Raw genomic sequence first — 20,706 nt, 5'->3', positions numbered from 1 at the left:
AGCTAAAAGTTTTGCTTCTGAATAAACATGTCCCTACGATATCAATTTCCAGCCATGAAAGATTTATTTCTTGCCATTTAGCAGCATGCCAGTGGCCACAGGAAATGCTAAAACTGGGCTTTGTTGCTGAGTTGACTGCACGGTTGCTTGTTCATTTAAAATCTGTTTGCTGATAGTGATGAATGCTGCTGGCAACGGCAGTGGTTTGAAGAGGCTGTAAATATTCTCCTCAGTTATACATATGGCTTCATTGTTAATACTACTTTGCAAAGCTGACAACCAGATTGGGCATGAAATGTCATTTGTTTTACACTTCATTAAAAAGTAGAACGGATGCGATGACAAATTGATATAAAATGCAAGGTTGGATTGTTAAGATCTGAATACTTCAGACAACCTAGACATCTAGCCTCTATCATAACCAACTACAAAACTTAACCTTTCCAAGTGTAGCATATGCATGTCTTAATCACAGTTTAGCAGAGATAACTCATGCAGCACAACATACAAGCTAAAGCGTATATAATAATAGTCAGTGGTTGAGGTTCAACTGTGTAAGAGGGAAAACCTTCAAAATACTAAAAGAAATACCAAACCTAAACTGAAGTGGCTATGAATTTCTAGCTCAACAGTTCAGAATAAATAATCATAGACCTGCTGAGTTCAAGAGAAATTTTGTGGGCCTCTCCTTTTTAATGTTTTCTCTCAAAATTAAAATTTCTGTGATCTTGGTAAGAGACACACGTGCACTCAAAAAATAGCTGTATTTGTTTAAGTTGTGAAAAAAGTGCTTACTCTGCGTATGCTTTCAATAGAGCCCCACTTAACCGCAGTCGCTGGCATTCCTGTTGAGATTTGAACAAATCCATCATAATGCTTTCCATTAAACCTGTGTGTAGTAGTCCACAGAGTAGACAAATCCTTGTCTACAATTCTGTCCACTAGCATACTATAACATGAAAACAACCTAGTTTTTGTGTCAAGGCAATGAGGACCTAATTCTGCTATTCTGATTTCATTAAGTGATGCTCTTAATCCAAATACAGTCACCTAGATATTGGTGGTATGTGCACTTAATTAGAAATCTTATATAGCTTCTTGGTTTGGAAAAGAAAGTTATCTCCAAGAAGAACAGGATCACATCTAAGGGATTGGGTGGGCACTGAAATTCTGAAACACACAGTTCAGTTTTGAATCCAGGCATGTACTTCTGTGTAATCTACAAACAAGTAAATCTCACTGTGCCTCAGTACTCCATACACATCACAGAGAGCAGCACTATTTTCTCTGCTGTTTTAAGCTATGGAGAGAAGAGCCCAGCTCTAAACTGGCCTATGTATTTGTTACTGTCAGCAATGCTATAGTAAGTTTCCAGTTGAATTAGGCTGCTTAAGTGGTACCATGAATTAAGAAAAGATAATTATCATTTAGTAGTTTAATTTGTATTCCCAAGATTTTACCATACTACTTCTTCCAGAGCACTGGCTTTTAACATCATTTTGTTATGAAATATTGAATTGTCTACCTACAGCATCAAACTGCTGAGGTATTCTTTTACCAAAGAACACTAACCTTGTATAAGCAGAAGAATGAAGCTGAAGTCCAGAATGTTCCCAGAAATGGAAATTCTTCATTCATTGTTTGATGAGTATGGGAACATCACATAAAGTGGTTAGATTTCAGATAAAAGATGTCAGATAAAACTAAGAGGAGGAGGCTTTTGTAATTTTTTCAAAAATTATTTTTACAAAATAGAATGCATCACACTAATACTCTAAGGCTCTGCAAAAACAAAGCAAATACTACATTCACCGTAACGATAGGGTTACTTTTGTATTATGAAGCACATGGAAATAATGGCAGCCTCTTAAGCCACCCAGCTACAATCTGAGATTTTACTGCACAGCTAGAGGCAAATTACCACGGTAAACTATTAATCATGAATCAAGAAAGAGGAGAACTAGATGAATTCTGTCACCAACAGTCAAGTGACTGCAAGAACTAATTCATTTTTTATTCTTTATGTCCTGTTTTCTTTGGGCCATATGTGCAAATTGTTGTCATCCTCAGAAGAAAAGTTACTGTGTATGCTACATGTGGGCACACAATGCAGCTTCTAATTGGCAGTTTACTAATCTCAGTTGTTCTGCTTGTAGTGAATAATATATTCCATCGAGTAACATCTGCTGAAGTATTGTGAAAAGGTGCAGAAAGGCAAGGCAAACTCAGAAATACTGATAAAAATGTAGTTTTTCATTTCACCTCATTCTACACATGAATTATAAAGATCTCTATAAAGCAGTAAAGACATACAGAGCTGACTTGGAATTTGTAGCAGCTTTAAGCAAAGTATTTTCAGAAGACAAGGATTACTTTGTTCTGTCTGCCCGCAAGTTTACAGTAACACACTGATTTACAGAAACTAAGGCTATTATCATCACCAGAAAGCCTAACAAGAGATGCTTTTAATGTTGTTGTTGGTTGTTTTGTTTGTTTTTTTTTTCTGTAAATGGAACATTTCCAGGTGTTCAGACTCATGCAGAATCATGAATAGTGCTATAAGCTCTGTGAAGAAGAAAAGTGTAAGAGCTTAGATCACTTCTAGAGAATCACTACAACACATTCTCAATGTGAGAAGGTTAGCCCAGATGTCAGATCTCTCATTTATCAGTCAAGAAGAATGACCATCTCTGACCTCCTGCTCTGCCTAAGTTGTAGCAGGCCTTCAGCACATCGCTTGGAGGTAGATTCACTGCAGATTGGAGGCCTGGATTCCAGGATTATCTCTAATACCACATTCAGTACATAAGTGCAGAAGCAGTCTTTGGAAAATTGGTCATTGTGATAGCTAGTCATATTCCTGCCTGTATCATAAAGAATTAAAGAACCTTCCATCCTATGTAATCAAATGATTTAGCTGTTACTGGCAGGCAATAACTTGCCTATCAAGTTTCCTAAAATAAATTCAACCTACGTGGACAGTCAGTTCAAAGCCCTTATACTGGTCATCTGTTCATGAACTGTACACAATTCACAGATCTTATTTGGTTCAGCATGCACTTAGATGCTAGGAAGTCCAGATGTTACATGTAAAAATGCATGCCGTCTGGTTTTGCCCTGTAGGTTTCCAAACTTCAAACTGCATCCATGAGTGAACGGAGCCAAATAACATGTCAAAAGCAGAATATTTTTTTTAACTTTGGAGTCTAGAGCTAGAGTGAGTATGGCCTCAAAAAAACAGCAATGAGTAATGACATGCTTTGATTATAAACCTTCGCCACATGTGGCCCTCTGCAGAGGTTTGGAATATATTGCGCTTGCTGTCTATTAATGACTATTTTATTTTCCTATATAGGAAAAGAAGAATTTTATTTTAAAAGTGTGATTGATCCCAGCACAGGTGGCAGGATCATTGTCAGTCTCCCCATTGTTTCTTGCTTCTCTCTGCCTGATCTCAGCGAATTTGCTCAGGCATCGTGCTTCACAGGGTACCCATGTAACCAGCAGCAGCAAAAGCCACTCAGAACTTGTCAAGTTCACACATATCATTGAACTTAACTGAGATTTGAACAGACACAGATCCAGTGTTGCAGCAGGATAGTAGAAGGAAAATCAGAAAGCACATTACATAAGGAAAGGATTTGACGTGAACCTGGCTTGCCTTAAAATTTACCATCCAGCTCCCTTATTTGAAGGTGGATAGAATGGGAAGAGCAGGATAATTATTACTCAGTGGGTATCAAACTCTGTTCCAAAAAGCCCCAACATCTACATAAACTCTGAACTACATCTGTCAGTAAATGGTTTACGTGAAATCCAGCTCCTTCAGATTAGAATACCAGACTAGATTTAATAGCTTGATATCTTGGTTCTGGCAGTGGACCATATATGATGGTTCACATGAAGCAAAAAAACAACACATACTGTACTGGTTCCAACCGTGCATGCAGGGAGCCGAATTCTTTCCTGACCTCTAGGCAGTCAGTTCATGATCTGTAGCACATTTGGCTTTTCCTCTCAGACAGAGCTGTAGCACAAGTATTCTTTAGGCTTATAGAATTAATGATCATCAGTATTACCCTCAAGAATTATACAAACATACAGACAAAGCAGGTTAACTGCTAGCAGCAATCAAATACAGACATTAATATCACTCTGGGCAGGGACAAGTTTTTTGAAACGTAATGGTTGACTTTCCTTTTTTTACTGATTGACACTCAGTGACATTACAGCCAAGAGCAAAAAATGTTCATGTTATATTTTGGTGTAGCCATTCTATTGCTATTTAAGTTCAGCAAAATTATGTGTGGGTTGCTAATCACAGGTTATCAAAACAACAACCTCCTTTTTTTTTTTTTTTTTTTATATTTAGGAATAACCTTACCGGTCTTAGAACCCAAAGCTTAAAATAGAGAGGGAATAATCACGAGGATATGGTTTGGTCATTAGAGAACAGCAAAGACTCTTGGTTTTGGCTCTCAGCTGTTCAATTAGTTTACATCCACATAGCCTTTGCTAATAGAATAGCACAGCTGAGAGATCAAGAAATTCTAAAATAAAATCATTTTTAAAGTAGAATACATAGCTGAGGGTCTTATACTTCTAGATCAGAACAGTAATGTACACCAAAATACCACCTTGCTTGGTAATTTACAGATTCTTATTTAAGTGCTTCATCTGAAAAGGATTTCCCTTTCATCCTGCGGTACACTTGAAACCTTCATGGTGTTTTCTACAAATATAAGAATCTCCTTTGTCAGTATGTCAATGGGGATTATGAAATCCAATGATGTACATTTGAATTAGAAAGATACAAAATCTCAATTTAATATTGCAAAGCACTGATAAATATTCCCGTGATTAATACAACAGAGAAACAAACAGCTTAAAACAGAGCCCAGTAACACTATGCTCTCCTTTTCCAAGAGTATCTTAAAAGGCACTGATGGACAAGCTAGAATGCCCTCCTAGCACAGGGCAGAAGTTATTACATTGACCAGCTCACCTCACATGTGCTATGCAATGAAAGTCAGCTCATCAATCAATTCCTAACAAATTGGGAACCATAACACAGTTTCAGAATAATCTGGGAAAACTTCCCTACTTGGCATCTCAGCAATGGACTGATGAGCAACTTAGGTGTCCATGCAGAAGAGGCTAGAAGAGTGCCTGGAGAAGATAACCTTGTCTTAGCATAAGTGGTTCCACACCTCAGTTTGATTTCCAGGCCAAAATAATGTTCATACATACTTGAAAGATGATGAGCTAACTTTCTGCCCTGAGGTCACACTGAGAAATTGAAGTGTGCAGTCAAATATAGTTAAACTTTCTGAGAATTTAGCAAGAAAAACAGAGTGGTAATAGGAGGAATGTAAAAAAATGAGATTAATTTTAATGGCAACTCCAGATCCTTTCCACCTGCAATTTCCTACATCTATAGGCTATTTCTCAATTTCTGCCCTCTCCCTGATCTTCAGTTGGCATTTCACAGAATTTGTCTTATGTTCTGTAAGAAAGAAAAGCAAGAATCTTCACTTTAGGGCTCTCTCTCCCTTGTCCACTTGATGAGAGCACAGGATCACGACAATATCAGATTTATATCCTGTCTTGGATTCTCATAATATTTTTTTCTGTAAAGAAAGATTCCACTACAGAAGAACTATTTGAAGAAAATCTCCTGTCTAGCCATATTTAAAACTTTTTACTTTCATTTAGCCTTAGTTCAATATTTATACTGTGTGATAAAGCAAAGTATCAGTAATAATCCATCATAACATCTGTAGCTTATTTTCCAGGATAGAACAATTCAAGTATGTTCAGTAGCTCCCTCTATTACTAAATCGTAATAAATACTGTCCTTCTGAATCTTTGTAATGTTGCTATGATAGAAGAAATTACATTGTACACAACAGCTAAACATGGTCCCAAATGATATAACCATTGAGGCTGCTATCTAGCAGGACTACAGCTAGTGAGTGACAGCATCCTTCCACACTACACTGTCACATTTTCACCCAACCCTGCCCATGTTACCAGACAAGGAGCACAAGGAAGATATTCATTTGAATCCAACAGTTGCAACAGAACTAAACACAAGCCTTCCAAATATATTACATTATAAACAACAGAGCACATAAACTGAATTTCAGTAGGCAGTACGATCATTAGAATCTCATTTTTCCGGCACAAGTTAATAAGGAGAACATGCAGTGTTACGTTACCACTCTATTTCCAGCTATTATAGCATAGATCGTTCTCCCTCCCCCTCAGATCGCAAGTTTGTATCTCAGCCTCCAACAAGAGTTGATTCCAAAGAATTTGAAATTAATGCACAATAATAGAGATTGGCTGTTTTATGTCTACAGCTGTGTCACATGCTGTTGCTTCTCAGCTGCATCTGCTCATAGAGGCAAAATGAAACTGCAGTAAGTAAATACCAGACAGTACTCTGCAAGGCAAGAGGCTGAAATGCTAAAGACAGCGGCTATAATTATGCATCCTGGTTTGCCAATCTGAGGAGGCAGCCTATTCACCACAAACTAATTGAAGATCCCACATGTATTTCAACAAAGCTGTGAAGGTCCAGCACTTACAAAGCATTTTTGAGCTTATAAAGGTTTAAATCAACAGTCCGACATGCACGCAGCCAGTGTGTTATCATCTGTGCTCTGGGGACAGAAGATCAAAGGATTCAGCCATACTCATATACCAAAATGAAATCTAAATTACATTTCTGTCATCAAAGAAGTTCAATCCAGAACCTCAATAAAAGCTTAATTCTTCAAGGAATTCTTAAATCTTTGTTTAGCTAGTACTGAATTTGTGTATTTTGTCCAAGCTACAGAAAAATAAAAATAAAAAACAAGCTACAGTTTACCCTGAAAAAAAACCTCAAAGCAATGATTACACATTAACTTGTGGGTAACTAGATTTTAGAGTTGCTTTAATTTAACTAATAAAATTCTGCAGAGAGGACCAAAATTGGAAATATTTTACTTGAGTTTTTAAATAAGAAACATAAGAAATAGTAAAAGCTAAAACTTAGCAACATCACATGCTTTAACACTCGTTCCATGTACTGGTATTGCCACTTGCAGTTCTGTCTGGAAGAACCAGTCACAGTGCAGTATCGTGCATCAGTGTCACATAAATGAAGTAGCAGCACGTTGTCATTTCTCTGCTGTTTGCAACTAAACAAGGTGAAATAATGAAAAAACAGTAAAGAAAGGGGATGCTTATTGGGGCTGGAATATGTCATACACGCAGAGAGGTTTTCTGAGTCTCTTCTCAAAATGATGGTAACTCTGAGAAAAAAAATATCATTTTGGACTTAAAACCTAATATAATTCAGTTCTTGTTGAAAAATCCCAGTTCCTAGCCTGCTCTTGCATAAATAAATAAGATAAATATCAGATGCCCTCTATTGGCCCTCTGTTTATGTTAGTTTCAGAAGTTATAAATTTCCCAAATTCTTTCTAGTCCTTGATTTTGTTACAGTGAAGTTGCAGTTTCCTGCCTCTGTCAGAGAAATCCCAACACTTCAAAGAACAGAACCACATTTGGTTTGAGGATATAGCTGTCAGCATGCAGTCAGAGCATGGACAGGAGAAAGCTGAGCAGGCTGAGACAGAAAACTAGTGACTCTGGGAAAAAAAAATTGGGTTAAGGGAGAAAAAGATAAACATAATAAGAGCTCATAGCAGGATTGAAGAATGAAAGAAACATGGATACATGTAAGGACAATTTAATGCCCTTGTTGTGAGGGAAAGGAGAGAACCTGGGATCCATGCATACCAACTCCTTCAATCCTTTTTAGTTAACACGTTTCCTTGAACAAGTCAGCCTATCCTCTGAAGACACTCCTTTTCCTTTTGGATTAGCAGGTGAGGCAGCTACAAAAACATCACAACTCTCTAACAATTCCTAGTGTAATTAACAGGAAGCACATATTGTAAAACACTAGTTTTACATGTTACACATGAAGCTTTGCCAATGGCAGCTCTGGGAGGCAGAAGTATCAGTACACCATAGGAGAATATTTGCTCCCTGATTAGAGATAGCTCTTGGAGCTGTTTTCCACTGATACTTAGTTCGGTTCCTGGTATGCTTAACTAGGTTACAATCAGCACAGAATCAAGCTTTGCAACACTCTTCTCTGCTCAGAAACAGACCTGTAACTACCTCTGCAGGAATGGAAACGCCAGTTTAGTCTTCTTGAATAAAGATTCCGCATTGGAGAGGCAATTTCACTAGCTGTGCAGACTACTAGGCAGCCTCAGGAAAAGACAAAAACAAAATGATCACCATCTCTGTTTCTTACCTTCCCCTCAAATCTTGCTGTGGCTCCCAGTTGCACTCGGATATTCCTAGGAGGCAGAGTAAATGCTGGTGCTTCAGCAGGAACCGAGGGGCTGAGCGTCAGGGAGGTTTTGGACACTCGAGTAGATGTCACCAGTTTCACATCCCCCATGATGTGGACTGTAGAAGAGAAAAACAAAGAACTTATGAGGATGAATTATTTACAGTTGCAGCTAAGAAACAGAACAGAGGAAAACTGTTATATATATATATATATATATATATATATATATATATATATATATATATATATATATATATACAGATTACATACATATACACTGCTAAGAGCCTTCAGCCTAAAGTAACAAGTGTTACTTTCTGGGTGGGGAACTGAGACCCACGAAGATTGTGTGCATTACAGTTGTTACAGCATCACAGCCTTGAAGTGAACTCAGTTTGAACTCTCAAGTCCCAGGCCAACTCCTTAACCAAGAAGTCATCCTTTACAATTGCGTTAAACTGTAATAATTTATTTCAGGAGGATATTTTTGCAATGTGACTTTGATTTTCCTGGCCTGCAGTACACCAATATCAGTAAGTCTCAGAAGAAGAGCCAGTGTTAAGTAAGTCTTATGAAATAAAGAGGCCTCTGTTTGCACTGGAGTTAAGTTGCGAGCGGGAATGTGGAAAATCTGATTTTTCATACTATGCTTTCAAGATCTTAAGAAATATCTGGTATCTCCCTCCAAAGTACTGCTAGTACATAATAGATACCTCTGCTGAAATTTCAAGCTTCCACTTCACTGCAAATACTTCTACAGCACGTACACAAGTAAAATAGCACCAAATTTTATGCTGCATGTATATCATTTAAGGAATCTCATTACAGATACCTACTTCAGATATGACTGTTCTGCTATATACCTTATACTCCCCAATAGAAAACGCACAACAAAAGCCCTAATATAATTTTAAAGTGTAAAAACCTAGGTTATCCAGAAAAAAATAGTAGTAGTTCCTCTGAGTCCTGCACTATGCCACACAAAATCAAACTAACCTTGCAAAGCAGGTTCTTAGAACTCTGCATTTGCCACTTCTGTAGCTAACAGCAGCACCAATTCCAGGAGTTATCCCTTGAAACTCTTGCTCAAAAGTTCCAACTTTTTGTTGAGTAAAGTGACCAAGAAAAGCATTTTTCAAAATTGACTGGACAAGCTAGGAACATGAAGTTCATTTCTGATGGGACACATTGCCATGTATGTTTCTGAAAATCCACTCTGGGAACACAGTGATTCCATACAGCGCACCTGACACGCTCAGTAAATACAGAGAATGTCAATCTCAAGAAACACCTTATCAAAGCACCAGGTGGTGATTTGTTCTAAAGTGAGGGAACCACAGAACTCCAGAGGACAGACAGATGGACAGATCGAAGGAAATAAGGTGAGCTGTGGGGGAAGTAGAAGGTAAGGAATCAGGTCCTAAACAACTAACAGTCATTGGTATGGTCAGGTTACATTTCTATTGCATTTCGGTAACCAACATGGCAAAAGCTGTCAACAACTTGAAGCCTAATGTTAAAATGACACAGTAACATATAAAATAAAGTAACAGCTAGTCTTTTGTTTCAGGACATCTTGCATGGGTTTATGTTTTTTTCTAAATAATGTTTAAATAAGATTGAATTTACCAAAGAATATTAGCCCAAATGAGCACAAGCAGTCTTCTAGCAACATAAGCCTCTAATCATCCACATTTAGCAGTCTGACTCTAATTAGCTGTGTACGCTGAAGATGCTTCTTCTAGATAATTAGGAAGTCTTCTTTTTTCAGTTTAGAGGATGTTTTACAATTATTTTCCCAAAGAGATAAATAAACCCATGTGCAGCCTGGTGTTAATATAGAACTAGCATGTCCAAATACTGTAAGAAAACAGTGTTCTGAAGAACAAATCTTATTCCAGCTTAAATTCAATAGACAGGAAAAAATGCAGACACTTAAAAGCTATGGAACACATCTGACTTCTTTTCTTTCTTTCTTTCTTTCTTTTTTTTTTTTTTTTTTTTTTTTAATGTAAGGAGTTTTCTAGAATGATCCTATCCATAAAGGGTTTTTCTCAGTTTGCTACTGAATAAGATTCCAAAGACATTTCATAACATTTCATTTCACGTGCTGTGCACACCTAGACTGTGGTCTTAAAACAAAACCAAGCGTAACTGAAGTTGCAATAAAAACACTGTGGCATTAAACATAAAAGAAAACCTTCATGCAAGTGCTGGCTGGATGGGCAGTGATGTGGTTAGACAGCATTTCTAATCTGGATGTTTTTTATTCTTAATCCTTTCTAAAAAGCACATAAATCCGTACAAATTCTCACAGCGTGCCCTCTAATCTTTGTAATACCAAAGCAGACTAATGAGTTTCAAGCATTTTTTACTGGGAACAAATTTGTCACTCAGTACACATTTGTCACTCAGATCACAAAAGTAAACCCCCCCAAAAGCAAACTCTGAGAATTCCATCTCATCTTTTTTCTCATCCACTTCTTTTATATAAGTAAACACTTACCCTCAGCTTCCTACATAACCACTTAATTATACTAATTTCATTTTAACGTGTCCTTCCTCTGAAGCAGAAAAAAATGAGCTTCAGAGAGGGCATGAGTGTAAGAGAGAGTGAGTGCGCACAAGTGAGAGACAAGCAGAGCTTTGAGTCTTCCTGATATTGCAACTCTCCACCTAAGCAGCTCATTTTTACTTGGTCCAGATATTCTGTTATTTTAGCCAGTCTGCCCTCAATAATCTCTGAACCGTCTCTGAAATCTGGACAGAATCTTTTGAGCTCTCTAAATACAGGAGCAAAAGGCCAGCCCAGAGGCTGGAGCATTTGTCTGCTATTTGGGATCCTGGCTGAATTCCCTGCTCACTGATGGGGCTGCCTGCATGACCTCAGGCAAGTCATTAAGCTTCTCTTCTGCCACGGTTCCCTATCGATGAAGTGGAGATTATTGTACTTCCTTGCCACAGAGAAGTGCTGTAGAATAAATATAATAGAGGATAGGAGTTTGGCTACAGTCACAGGACCATATAAACAGTATAGATTTAAAAAAAGGCAGATTTAAAAAAAAAATATGCATTTTGAAACACTAGATACATTTGATTCCCATATAGAGATCACTGAAATCCCTAGAAAAACTGTTGACTAAGTGCCATCCACTATGCTTCAAAATGATCAATATTTCAGAATTGACTTGACAGCTTCCTCTTTTTACACACCTCATTTCCTCTGCTACAGCTTCTTTGTTTATCACAAGGACTAACATGTGGTTACCATACATTTACACAAATCTGAACACACTGTCCACAGAATTACAGAAATGATTTAATTGCAGCCATGTCACCTGTGACTGTTTTTTCACCATTACCTTACCAGACCACACAAGGAAGCATCCTGCCTCTTGTCAGCTACCATTACCAAAGAGACAGCATGCAGAGAGAATGATGAACCACAGGGAATCATCAACTCCAGAGACAAAGTCATTTGCGGATTTAACAGAGAAAAAGAGGTTGAAGTGGGAACAGGAAGCAAAGAACTTGCAACCCTGCTAACTATAGCCACACTAGGCAGCCTGTCCTCGTATCAGTTCTGACTTGACTAGTGTTCCTTCCTCCGTTGCCTCATCCATCAATGACCATCTTGTTCTCACTGATTCTCTACCTAGCCAGCCTCTAGAAAAGCCCTTTCATCAAAAAACATCCAAGGTGTTTTCAACCCAGACCCCTAAACTTCCAATAACATTTTTCCAGTAAAATTTAATAGCAGCTATTAGGCACATCAGTAGGAATGAGATGAGATGCCAAATCTTCTCTTGCTATTCTGTAATCCAAAAATTTTGAAAGCTTAAGTTGAGGCAACGCCATGCATGTAAAATCCCAGGGTATGTTCCCACAAAGAGCATTTACATAACTGTCCTGCACAGTTCGTGGGAATTACAGGGCAACTTGTGATTTGTGCAAAAGCTTTGACTCTCTGAAGTGACAGCAAGAAAATTCCATGCTAAATTACAATTTCATTTGGGATCATTTCGTCAAAGACTTTCCCAGAAGTAAGCAAGTTCTTCAGATCCTATCATTACAGTATATTGAATTTCACACTCTGCACATCAGCAACGAGCTTTTGCATCAAGCAAGATTCTTGCTTGCACAAGGGAAAAAGGACAGAGCAGGTCGAACTGTTAAAGGTGTTCATTTTAAAAAAATACTACTGCAGTCCCTACATGGCATTTCAGAAACAGTAATGGTTTATGTGACACAAAGCACTGAACTACTTTTACAAGATCAGAGTTAAAATTAGACCTGTCTAATCAATAAATTTAGAGCTTTTTTATTTGCATGCCTGTTGTGGCATGAGTTGTACATTGAAATGTTTTCCATGGTAGGATTACCATGAGTGAAGAATTTAATTTCTCTGGGTAAGAGAATAATTCAATATGATATTAATTGATATTTACTTGCATATAGGTTTATCAGAGCATGAGAATTATGATTGTCAACCACCTTTATTTATATATGCCATGTGAGAAAAAAGAAAGCACTTGCATATTTCTATCAACAAAGAAGAGAAGTCATACCCTCCCTAACCTTCAGCTTGTGCTGCTTAGCAGAGAAATTGCTAGCAAAGATGTGCATTTCTTGCAGACAGTGCCAGTTGTAACCATTCCCCAATTTTCCTCAATTAACAGCACCATACTGAAACATCCCAGGCCTTTTGAGATACAGATAACCCAATCTCACCTACTGCCATTAATCACGTTGCTGCAACAGATCACATCTAACAAGAGCCATTGTATCTGCTTTTGCACAATCACACCTTAATTGTTTATAGATATATTAAAGTAGCTGCAGAGAGTATTTCAGGTACAAAGAATGGTACAGAAAACCATGTGAAGAGGGAAATAGATTAATTCCTTTAGTAGCATATACTTATCTTGATTATAGACAGACATGCTACATTATTCAATTATTCCGTAACCACCGAGTATTAAAATTTAAGGAAAAAAAGATGTCCATTACAAAGCAGTTGGACACGCAATTTAGAAGAATGCAATGCATTTCAAGACTCAAAAACCTTGCATGTTTAATTTGAAACATCAGATTAAGGAGCAGTAAATCAAGAAACACAATTTCTTTGCAGCTGTTATCTTGGAAAAAATATGAGTAACTAAATATGACATACATCAGGCAGGTTCAGTACAGCATCCATATCTACGAATTATTTTATAGCAGAAAATTGAAGCCAGAGGGAAACACAGATGGCAAACGGGATGCAAGCTGGGCTTATTTTTGCTGATTCCATAAAGGCTTCTTACAGAAATACATTGGAGAAGGTAATTCAATCTGACTTCAAAACCCGCTACAGTTGTAGTTTATGAACAACACTAAAAGAAAAGGAAAAAAAAAAAAAAAGGTAAGACATAAAGAAGGGTTTTCAGTGTACTAAGCAGCAGGTCAAAAATCAATAAAGTTCTACTGGATCATTTTTAATACTCAGTATTTACCAAACCCAAACATCTTAGTCTTGGGAAGGTTAGGTAAAACAGCAAATTTAAATTTCATCATTGACAGCTGGTGACGTTTTCTCCTACTTGTGACAAAAGAGAATCAGTGGTCAGACTGGCAGTCCATGAATCCCCAGTGTGGCTCCACTGGCCGCACCTTCAGGGCAGAGGTAAGGGCAAAACTGAGATCATTCTCTCTGGGGAACATGGCACTCTACTTAGTATTTAAGAAAAATCTCCTTTCACTGTTCAAGCACTGTAGAGCTTGTGATTCCATTGAGAGACTGTTTAAGAACATTTTGTCTTCAGTCTTCGCGCTGTTCTTCAGATGTTTAGTCTCTACTCCACAATTGCTGGCCTACTATACGAGTTGGCCTTCCAGGGTGAAAAGTCAATTCACTCCCAAGCTCATTATATACACCTGCAGAATGTCATCACTTTCTGCAAACTTGAAACAACTGTAGCCATTTTAGAACTGGGACTAAAGCCAGTTTGTCATGTGGAGAGGTAACTCCTTCTCGCCCATCTACCCACAAAGACAAACCTGAGAGGAGACGATGGCAAATGAGAAACAATCTCACTTGAAAGTGGAGCAGGCAAGGGGTCCAAACAGTGAACGTACCAGGACAGGCACTGGCACTAAAGGTCCTGGGATGTAAGGGGAACCACAGCAAATATTACAGTTTTATGGAGACATTTTTACATACAGCTGAGTTGAGAGCCAGCAGTGTGTTTCAAATAGTCTATGACACCCTAAAGAGAGCAAAAAATCTCCCCACTGCTTGCCTAGAAGAACAACTTAGTACATTTATAAAGGTACCTACAAAGAATTAAAAACTACAGTGGTAAAAAAAAAAAAAAAAAAAGTAAAGATGTTCAGACTTGAAGAACCGAATACATGAAACATTCTTTTGTTAAGAATGAAAAACACTTCCTATTTATTTTGGAAGGTAATTCCATTTTATTTGAGTGCATGGTTCAGCAAGGCTTTCAGGAAAGCTAACAAGTTTAATTTCAGATAAAGCTAGCATGGAACAAGCTCTTTAGGGTCTGAATAGCAAGCTAGTTAGAGGGAAAAAAAAAAAAGGCAGAAGTCAAGAGGTCAAGACTTGCCTAGTACTATACAACAGAAGTGGGTCAGAATTTGGGAAGCAAGTATTTCGAGGTACTTTCAGCAACATTTCAAGATAGGCAACCTAAAGGAAGCTAAGATTCCTTTCTCCTGATTATTAAGGTGAAAGAAGATTTACATCAAAAGTCGTACATCTGCGGCTTCTTAATGGTGGTAGAACATTACACTAAATCAGCAGTTTGTAGTGAAGTTTTTTGGATTTTTTGTTTGTTTGTTTTTTAAACTAACCTCTTTTAGGTGGCACATTTTAAAGGGTAACTATAACATCAAAGTTTCTCAGATGGAGATGCTGCAGGTGGTACATGGCTGTTGCCCCTTTCCAAGCTAGTAGGGTCATAAAGTTGCATGAAAGGTGAATCATGGTAGATCTGCAGTTCATAGAACACAGAATGTTTAGCCTCTACGTTCTGCTCTGTGATTTAGTTTCAGATATACTCAGATATACTTTTTTAAAAAAAAAGAAAGAAAGAAAAAGAGACCCGAGTCTGCCAAATTCTACACCGTTTGGGAAAATGAACACATGCACTCTACTGCCTGAGGTGTGCAAACCCCAGGATAGCAGTGGAAAAAAATCTGTTGATTTCAGCCAAATATAGACTGGGCTGTGAATAAACATCACTAAGCTTCATATTATGCTGCAAATACTTAATACTAAAGGAATTAGTTTCTCTGTTTGAAAGAGCCACTGGTTCTTCATGCTGAGATACTCTGCACGAAGCCAGACTCTGTTCTGCCTTCTATGAAGTCCCATTAATTGTCAGTATAAAACCTGGCCCATAAGATATCCCACAAATTTATTTTTTTCTGGAAACTGCAGTTTTCTTCATGTATGCAAGCCAGCATTCTCCAACAATCATTTTTTACACATCAGTCCTTGACGATATATTTGGCACTGCAAAGCAAATAAAAACTGACTTGCTGAAAAAATTAAAACCAAGACATCAGATGGGTTATAATGGCAATTTTTTTTTAATTAACAAAGAGATAGTTGGTTTTATTTCATAAAATAATCTAAGTTTCACACAGAACTTTCTGCTGCAAAAGGCTCCAGAAAGTCAGCCAGTTACAGGATTGATAAGTGTACTTCAGACTGCAGGAGAAATACTTCTACATGGTTGGTAGCTCACACAACTTAAGAATAAAGTGACATGTACTAGCGAGAATAAACATCTGGGAGGTCCACATCATCTTCATCCCCACATTAACTATCAGGCACAGGACAGATTCCTGTGATCTTTTCTCTATCTCTATTCATAGAAAGAAAAGGAATGGAAGCTTAGAGAGTGCCTTCCAAAGAAAGCTGTACCAGAGATTATGAAGAACAGAAAGCAGTCCTTGGATGATGAAATGTGAACCCCTAAACAAGTCCTTTCTTTCCTCATTTACTTCTGTCAAAAACATTTTAGAAATAATATATAACCAAACAAGACCAAATCGTAACACCAAAGCCAGTCTTCTAAGAGCTAATAAGGTTTCACATCCAGCACTGTACGCTGAACTCAAAGCCTGAACCAGATAAGGAGGTTTTGAAAAGAGCAAACAAAAATTTGTATAAATTCCTGCACTGAGAAATCCCCCAGAATGAGCCCCACTAAGTAGAAAAGTTAAAGTGGTAACTGTATCAAAACACTTAACAGCTTGCAGCAAAGAAGATGAAGAAAAATAAATTCTCAGTGGAAAATGGGGAATGTGATGAGAAGTCATAAGCTGTTAATTACACCAGGAGAGATTTAATTTAGACATTAGGCAAGAAGTTTAAGTAAGAATTGAAGAAGACCAGAAAAAAATTGCTCAAAGTGTCTGTGAAGTCTTCACTTCTGGAAGCCATACAAATATATGATGAGAACAGCATGTACAGTTGATTTGGCCTTGGACGTGGGAAAGACTAAATGGACTTCTAAAGTCCCTTCCAATCCTATGACTCTATGATTCAGCTGACAATTGATATTAGAATTGGAATATAATATAGGGCTTTCACACGCTGGGTCTAGGCTAGCAAGACAACTTGAAGGAATCAGCTTATGAAAACCACAACAGTATCAACATATAAATCATTAACATTGCAAGACTTACAAGAGGGCAGACAGAAGGAATTTGGATTAATCTGACTTAAACAACAGTTTTCAAATCACAGCTAAATGTCCAGTTCTGATAACAAGCAAATGCAGTTTCGCTTTTTTTTTTTTTGTTTTGGAGACTACAGAGTCAGATATGCAGGCAAAGACAGTGGTGCCTTTAAAGATACTTCCTATTTGAAATATGAAGAAATTAATTCATTACATTTAAGCATCTTACTACTTAAAAAAGCTCTTTTTACATATTTGGGTCATTTATTTCTATTTGTAAGTTTGGCAGGTACAAAAAGTTATGTGAATTACCAACAGATTTATTCAACTTGGATTCCAGAAATGTACACAGTACACGCTCTTGAATTTATCATCTTAAAAGCATCCATAGAAGGAGATTCATAGGTGAAACAGTGGTTTGGAGCCCCTTCACAATTCTGTGGGGCTGCTATGGACAGAAGAGCTCAATGAATATATCAAATTTTACTCTATCAGAAGGAAAAAGAAGTGGAATGAATAATAAAATCTTTCTTTTAAAATCTTTTAAATCACATTTACAAAGCACAGGTTTTCCTATTCCCTCTAAAAGGCCTAAACAATGTGTAACACTACAATGTTCTGGTGAAAATATTCAACAGATGCTTGATTCCATCTATCACATCAGCTGATCTATCACACTGGGAGTAACTGACCTAAGCTCTCTCCTCACTGGCAGTGAATGATGGAAGGTAAATATTATTTTGTGCCGCTGCCAGGCAAAAAATTATACCTGGCAAGGAGAGAACTGTGAAGAAAAGGAAGATCTGAAATTAAGGAAAACAAACAAAATAAACACAGGAATAAAATGGAAAAAAAATTACAGGAGACAAGTTTAAGGATGCAGAGAAGAAAAACTGCATTGGGAGAAGAGTTCAGTCACAGAGAAGAAGAAAAAAGAATATATGATGAGGATTGCTAAAGGCCAACCAATTTTCAGCTGAACAGGCAGTATGGCTGAGAGTTAAGAACGTTCCATCGTTGAATTTCATGACACTTTCTTTGATTCTCTTTCCCCTTGTAAGAACAGACAAATAATCCAAGAGTGACTGAGGTTCATACAAACTTATTTTGACAGACTTTCATGCACAAAGTCAGGTTGTTGAAAAATCATTCTTTCCCCTTATTTCTTTTAAAGCTTTGATGTTGCAAACCATTTTATATTCCATACTTCTCCCACCCACAGAAGTTAGTCATATAATCTGTCTAGTTGCCAGTCTAGGGCAATTTTCCTTTATGAAATATGCCAACAACTACTCTGAAAGTCCATACTGAAAGCAAGCAGGTCAGAAAGATGCCAGTTATCCAAGTGTTTACACAGATGTGAATAAAATGTGAAATATTGATATTAGTAACAGAAATGCATTCTTGCTTTTTAAAGATACAGCATTTGAGGAGATTTTTCAAAGATGACATGAAAAATGCACGGTTTTCAAAAGTCGCTGATACTTACCACATGATCTTTTTGGTATATCTCCTCTATATACAAAAAAAAAAAAAAATCAAGATTTCTCTACTGCCTTCGATTCCCTGTTCTAGAAGGGATTTCTTTTTTAAAAATAGACTAAGAGAAACATCCCTTTGTTTCCCTCAAAGTACCTTCCTAACCACTCCTTGAGACACGCATAATAAAGTAGCACACTGAAGCCCTAACCAAGATGGAAATTTGATCTCTCTTCATCAGGTTAATTCCGACAATCAATATCAGCAAAGGAGACCAGAAGGTAGAACTGAGCCAGTTGTGTTCTGTTCCTGGTCACACATCATTGCAGAAGTAGTTTATCTGAGGTGAGTAATAGACAAAACAATATTGCCTCACTTCAGTTTCAGCTGAGTCAGTAAAAAGAGTGCCAGTGCCCTCATGGCATCCGAAGGGGGCCAGGCCCAAAGCAAGCTCTTCCTTATGGGCACTGCAGTTTCCAAAGAGCATTTTAGAACTGGACGTGCTTTTAAACTTCATAGAGAAGCTCTAAAACAGATGTGCCTTGGAGGATCATTTATCAATTAAAAAAAATGACTAAGCTTACAGAATAAGGACACCTTGAAAATAACTGTATGCCTCAGCTTTAGGTATCTGGGAAAAAAAAGTTCTGGATTAACCTGGAAATAACAAAATAAAAGGGAGAGGGAAACATGAGCTTTGATTAGTACTAACGGGTTTATAAAAGTTCAAAGAATTTTCTAAATCTTGGGAAGGATGACTAAGAAACTATCACTAAAACCCACACTGCTTTTTCCCATAAACACAGTCTGCTTTTCCTGTATCAGGAACAACCAGAAAGTTGCCCTAAGAAACCAGCACACACAGCATCACATATGAATCAGAGTTCTCACAAAACACAGAAATACCCTTTCAGAAACCCCCTCCAGTCTAGAAACCAGCACTAAACAAGTAAAGGACAGAAAACTGCTTATTCCAGTGGACCTACTGGGAAGATGAAATATAGGCACAATTCTAGGAAATAACAGTTTTATCAGTTGTGCAAGATTATTTCATTTTCTTTGGAAGTTTTTAAAAAGACAGGCAGTCATTTCTAATACAAAACAGTTAAAAGGATATTCATATCCAGAACCAGTAATCAGAGAGTAGAAATCAGAGCACTGAAAACTGCAAAGGTACATAAACAGAAAGTTCATTGGTCTTGCAGAGGAAATGCCTGGCATATTTGCACCTCATGTGATACATATCCGTGTCCGCTGATCTTGGAATGCTTAGGCTTGAGTTGTAAAAGATACCTCCAAAATCACATGCAAAGTGATTGATTGCTGAAAGAACTTTGTAAGCACAAACACTTAGAGAAATCAAACACCTAAGGACTCAATTATTTCTAGAAAAAAAAAAAAGAAAATGAATTAAAGGAGTCAGAAGGAGGAATTAACTTATTTTTAGTATCAAGTACAGTTTCTGAAGAATCTAACTGTGAAGAAGAGATAAAGATAAGGTAATTGAAGAGACCAGATGGGTATAGAGACTAGATACAAGCATCACTGAACTCCAGATACATAGGACAATATTTTGACAAGTTTCAGCATATCTCAATCTCAGTTACTACCACCAGAGTCTGCAACACAGGAAGATCTTTCTGTGTAGCATCACCTTATGACAGATTTGAGTCTATTGGACTTCCCTGAAAAATTCATCTCCTGCTTTCTGAAGAATTTTTTTTTTTTTTTTTTTGGGGGGGGGGGGGGGGGGGGGGGTGTTTTGTTAACATTGAGTTTCTTTTTGGGGGGTGTGGTGAGGGAGGATTTGTTTGCTTGTTTGGGAGGGTTTGTTTTATCAGTACAGAGATGCATTCTGCAGATACTACCATTTGTGACCAAAATGCTGAGTTTGTAGTTCAAATATGCACTAGCATATTTCAAATTGAAGATAAAGTACAGAGGCCAGACAAGCACAGGTAAATATTGTTGGGTTGGTTTTTATTTTTTTAGTTGCTATTATCATGTTTTCATAAGGTAGGAGAATCTCTTAAGGTATGAATATAACTTACAGCTGGTTTGTTTTCACAGTGTCACAGAAGTGAATCAGCACACATTGGCTGGGGATCTGGTAGCACCGCCTTCTGTAAAAGTTTTGGCAGCTGAGTGTAAACCCATTAATCATAAACTATA

At 37.4% G+C, this 20,706-nt stretch overlaps 1 protein-coding gene across 1 annotated transcript in view; it reads right to left on the bottom strand.

Moving 5' to 3' along the window:
- The window catches only part of MYLK (myosin light chain kinase), a 176,553-nt gene that overhangs the window by 116,241 nt on the left and 39,606 nt on the right, over positions 1-20,706 (bottom strand). Inside the window, exon 2 of the mRNA XM_052674486.1 lies at positions 8,321-8,478. Within this exon, the coding sequence (XP_052530446.1) occupies positions 8,321-8,470 (150 nt within the window). The 5' untranslated portion in view covers positions 8,471-8,478. The remainder of the gene's footprint in view (positions 1-8,320; positions 8,479-20,706) is intronic.

Source organism: Tympanuchus pallidicinctus, unplaced genomic scaffold (assembly GCF_026119805.1).
Source record: "Tympanuchus pallidicinctus isolate F22 unplaced genomic scaffold, pur_lepc_1.0 scaffold15, whole genome shotgun sequence".
NCBI lineage: Eukaryota > Metazoa > Chordata > Aves > Galliformes > Phasianidae > Tympanuchus > Tympanuchus pallidicinctus.
Note: the sequence above shows the minus strand (reverse complement) of the source record. Positions and strands in the feature narration are given on the sequence as shown.